General features: G+C 40.5%; 1 protein-coding gene across 1 annotated transcript; it reads right to left on the bottom strand.

Annotated features, from left to right (window-relative positions):
* Positions 1–851: 851 nt before the first annotated feature.
* On the bottom strand, positions 852–5051 carry LOC149289452 (guanidinoacetate N-methyltransferase). Its single transcript, XM_089490523.1, has 6 exons — positions 4880–5051; positions 3492–3637; positions 2074–2137; positions 1919–1986; positions 1451–1561; positions 852–992 (listed from the first exon to the last, which is right to left on the bottom strand). Exons 1-6 carry the CDS (start codon positions 5049–5051, stop codon positions 852–854), a joined length of 702 nt encoding a protein of 233 aa, XP_089346649.1.
* Positions 5052–5275: the final 224 nt, after the last annotated feature.

Below are 5275 nucleotides of genomic sequence, written 5' to 3'. Positions count from 1 at the left end.
TGTGACAGATCTGCCTTAAGGCATCACCTTTTATAGTTGTCTGGAATCGTGACATTCCTAGAAGGCTAAAACACGGATTATTACCATACAACTTACAACTACCGTACCTTACAACTAGAGTTGCTCCCGTGTTCGTTATGTTTCTATTAAGTGGCAGTCTCTAGTCATGCAGATACTTTGGATCTACATGAAGGACCGTTTTGCACGGACACCAGTGCATTCACTTTTAAAGAAAAAGGACAACTTTTTGGGTTGCATATCTTTAGGGAACACAATCAGTGGGCTCTAAGAAACAGTTGCAGGAAAGATTTACACCAGCAACAAAAACATTTATGTTAGAAGTGAAGATTTTACCTCAGATACCATTGCTTCATACAAAAGGATTTACCCCCCGTCACTTTCTCCTACATAAAGAACTGTCATGTCACTGATTTAACCAATATAGGGTTGCCTCAATCTATGCAGCAAAGGCTCACTGGCGTTTGCCCATAATAGTGCATAGTAATGTCATTGAGGGCCAACACCCATTTATGACTAAGGCAAACTCCAGCGTTAGAAGCAAAGATACACAAAACCAAAGTCCCTCAAATGCATCTCTTTATTTGGCTTTCAGACCCAAATCAAACCATGTACGTGGTGTAATAAGGCAGATCTCTTTCACTCCACCACCCTGCGCTGGCCTCTGCGAATAGTAGTTTTTACAGTCAAACGGAGAAGCAGAGTTACTGAAGCCACCATTTGGACTGGATGAAGCTCTTGCAAATGAAAGTTGGTCGAAGGCAAAGGTAGTGAATTGTGTGGGTGTTTTTCTGTCATATAATGCTGTGCAGGATACAAGTTCTTTGAGCCGTTTAGGCTTTGATAATAGTAGGTGTGATCATCTTATGGAAGGAGTAATATCTACAATCTTCAGGAGGTATCAAGTCCATTACAGTGGTGCTAATATTCTCCTGTTTGAAACCAGCTTCCAACAATGGAGGTATTTGGGTCTCCTGTAAAGTAAAATACATTAGAGGAGAATATTTCATTAGAAAACATAAATATGTAAGAACTACCTTCCTTCATAAAAAGATTGTGTTTATTATTACATATTGAAGTTTCTCAGTTGCCTTTTCTTAACCTATAATTCTATGGTGCTGCAGCTGTCAAGCATTCTTGTGAACTTTAGTCAGGCAAGGCAGAGTATCTGGATAGTACCAGAACAGGGCAGAACATTAAACACCCACATTGAGAACATTAAAACACACAATGCATTCTCTATACAACTCCCACTAAAGGACAGAAGTGGTATTCTTGCATTCAAGTAACAGATGTGAAGTAGGTAGAGAAAGCTTGTTGGTTACAAGGGCTGCACAACTGCAGATCACCAGGTAAGCTATGTTTGCTGTATGGATTCTATTAAGGCAATTGAGGAACATGCAGTTACGATAAAGCATTTCAGAAATCTTACCTGGAACATTTTTTCTATATCTGTGTATTTGGACTTCAACAGTTCTCCCCATGATGTCAGGTTACAGTACGTGAGGACTCCTCCAGGTTTGAGCAGCCGATAAGCATGACCCTGCAAAAGACAGATTATTATGTCACCGACACTACACTGAAACAACATTTCATCCACTGTTATCACCTGTATAACAGTCCGAATGCCATGTTGTAGACACACAAAAGGGTACTAGTTTGGTTTGGGTATATACCATATAGTCTTTTCCAACGAATACTAACACAATCATGTTAAACATACTATTACGTTACCAGAGGATCTTGTTCACTAAATTGGGTCGTTGCCCCAAAAGGTGACCACACGTAAAATAAATAAATACATTTTTTTCACTAAAGGTATAATCAATATTCACAGTGTCAAGTCTTCAGAGTTCAAGTGCTGTTGGACATGTAGTGTTTGTGGATGCTATAGAATTACCTTGATGAAGTTGAACTGGTGTGTGTGCCATGTTTCCTCTGATAAGGGGTATGTGTCATATAAGATCCCTGAAAAGAAAAACAAAAATGACTGAACTGAATCACAGGGATGAAAAGAGATGAAAGAATCCTAACACAGAAGAATGATAATCTCACCATCAAAGTGTCCATCTGGTAATGTTGGAATCACATCTTCCCATAGTCCCTTAAGAGGCACAATCTGTAAAGAATCGGTGACAAGTGTGAAGGTATTGACCTCCTCCCTTGCAAGGCACACAAGCATAGTTGTTACTTTAAGTTTTATCTTTGCACGTCTCTGAAATGGTTTATATATTTCTACAAAAAGTAGAATTACAACCTCTAATTCTCATAATGCAACTTTTAATACCACAGAACATCATAACACCATTGACAGGATGCCAAAGCAAAGTCCTTTAAAACATTTGACTTTTTACGTATAATCGTGAAGAAAAAAAAATACTTTCATTACACCGTATTGGGATATGCATACACTGTCTGTCTATATCTTATTCACATTCCATTTAGTTATTCTAGCTGACGTGTGTTTTTTTCTGGACTTTGCCCTGCATAAACATATGGCTACTAGACTGATGGACACCTTAACTTTTTTTTTTTTTTTTTTAACCTCTATATAGGAAGACCATGAGTATGTGATTCCTCCCCACCCCTGATCCTGTGCCACTGGCACTTCTTATATACCCTTGTAGCATCTGTGCATAATGACCAGATTCCCCCAGCTAACAGCTGTTCATGCTTTCTACTTCCCAATAACTGCGCTGACTGGTCATTTTTGCTTTTCACCATTCAAAGCACTATAGGCTCCCAAACACTTGTTCCAACTAATATATATATATATATATATATATATATATATATATATATATATATATATATATATATATATATATATATATATATATATATATCACACATATACACACACCGCCTCTTTTACACCAAAAACCATTTGCCAGTTAGCTGTGTAACCAGCACTCATTACCCATCCTCCATAGTAAACCTGTTCACCCAGCCCCCATTGATGATCTTACCACTACCATTTGTGTACACAGCCTCTGTGACCTTCTACCCTAGGAGCATTTCTGTACCTGCTCCTGTTAACTCCATCCAGGTATCATGCCCCTACTGCCTCCTAGCCACCAACAGGACATGGCCTCAAAGTACCCAATTACACAGATCATAACATTTGCCCTCTAATACCTGCACATTAATTAACTTCAAGTTACCTTGGCGATCTAATATCTGACCACCTTAGTTGTAGGGAAGACATTTAAATGGGCAGTCCAAGCAACATTTGATTGGTAGCGTCCATGACGGCAAGCCCCTGATGGCAAGCCCCTGATATCACCTACAATCAGGTATAAAAGCCCACAGTGCATATTATGTTGTGCAAATTAGTCAAACACCAACACGCAAGTCTTAATGGACCCCAACCCTTATGAAAGCAAGCACCTTTTGTGATAATCACTTATGTCTACCCATGAAACAGAAGAGCAAAAACCTCTACTCTCATCGAGTGATGTTTCCGGTCTCACCTTATGTGGCTGCTTCTTCGCCCATTCTTGTAGCCTCTGGAATACACCATCATTGCACTCTACAATCCAGTGTTCTTCGATATTATGCTCCTCCAGTTTACTAGCTGCAATGGCCATGCCAAAACCAATCTCCAAAACCCGGCCACCTCAAAGAGAAAAGCAAAGTTAGTAGGATCAGGCACAAGTAATTATTATCTACAACTCTCATTTGTTCTGAGTCTCACATACAGGTATCCCAGATTCACACATCCATTGAAACTATAGCCACTTGTTAATTACAGAGTCAGACAGGGGACAAACATTTCCACACCCTCTGCACTCAAAACATTTGGGTCTAGTCACAAGGTAGAGCGTTGGTTTTGACTGCCTGACTTCTCTATACATCTTGAAGGTTCAACTCTGGCAAGCTTCTGCTGTGGTAAAGAGTTAGTTGGTCATGGATAATATATAAATGGATCATTGAGATTAATTTCATTGAATTATTAATTATGCAGGGTAGAACCTACCAGTGGTCCTTATAATAAACTGTGAAGTGAAGGAGTAGAAACTACAACTCCCCTGCCAACTTTCCCTTTAGGTTAAAAATTTGAATAGACAGGGAGGATGTGCAGATAATCGGGTATGCTAAATGTTTTACATGGTTAAGACTGATGGGTAAAGTTATTCAGCTAGTAGAGCCTGAAGAACTGCCTGCGATGCCTTGGAGAGTGTGTTGTCCTCTCCAATGCATCACATATCCCCTGAATGCAGTCTAGAAGTCCACACATTGAGCTGAGCAATAGGAAATGGGAATGTGTGGCACTTTAATGTGATAGATCCTCTTAATGACAATTAAAATAAAACACATGCGTTCTAAGCAATGTTATTTGACTTATAAGAAGTTTTTTTAAGAAGTACTGTCCCACCAGAAGTCAACCAAATGACATTGCAAGCAACAAAGCTGGTGACCTACAATCCCAGTCACACCTGAAGAAAAAGTTTGAAGAGCACAAATGAATCATTAACCTATGTGTGAACCAAAGGTTTCATTGCATTCAGTAGCAGATATTATGATATCACTTAATACACTCTACATAGACCTAAAAAGGAGCCTATGTTCACTCCCCTCCCCCTTTGCTACAGCTGTCACCAAATGTTATACAGAACTCATGGCTATTCTGAGACACTTACATTCCTAGGAACCCGACCCTCACCTTCTCCAGGTCATGCATGGAGTGGATCTTCTCCAGAAGCCAAAACTAACCCCTCCACACACTCACAAGTTCACAGTACTATACAATTATATGCAATGCTACAAAAGCTACTTCCCCAGATGTTCATGTTGTGCTATCATGCATAAAGCCCCATACACAAAACATGTGTGCATATACACGCATGTAGAGCTGTACCTTTACTGGCTGCCACTCCTGCCAAGCTGTGCATGTATGGAGTCTCCCATCTCTCCATCACCGGTTTTCCCATAATCTCTAAATGGGTGTCAGTCTCATCGTAGCCTGCGGTAGCATCGTGCCAGGCGGACTTGCAGCTCTCTCCCTCTATGAAGATTTTGTCGGAGGACATCGTATGAAGACAAGCGGAGGAGCAGGAAGAAAAGTAGAGAGCGGAGCCGGAGCCAGAAAAGGGGTCACCAACTCTTGGAGCTGGGATATAGAGCCCAGAGCAGGGGGCGGGGCCACACGAGTCATATGAACGACTGGGTGGGCTTGGTCGCTTAGGTAAACGCATAGAAGATACGATGGTGGGCGGGGTCAGCTAAATGAGCATTACTTGTAATAGTTTAACAC

The sequence above is a fragment of the Sceloporus occidentalis genome, unplaced genomic scaffold (genome assembly GCF_023333645.1).
Source record: "Sceloporus occidentalis isolate IW3139 unplaced genomic scaffold, rSceOcc1.0.p SCAF_45, whole genome shotgun sequence".
NCBI classification, from domain to species: domain Eukaryota; kingdom Metazoa; phylum Chordata; class Lepidosauria; order Squamata; family Phrynosomatidae; genus Sceloporus; species Sceloporus occidentalis.
This window is presented reverse-complemented; position numbering and strand designations above follow the sequence as displayed.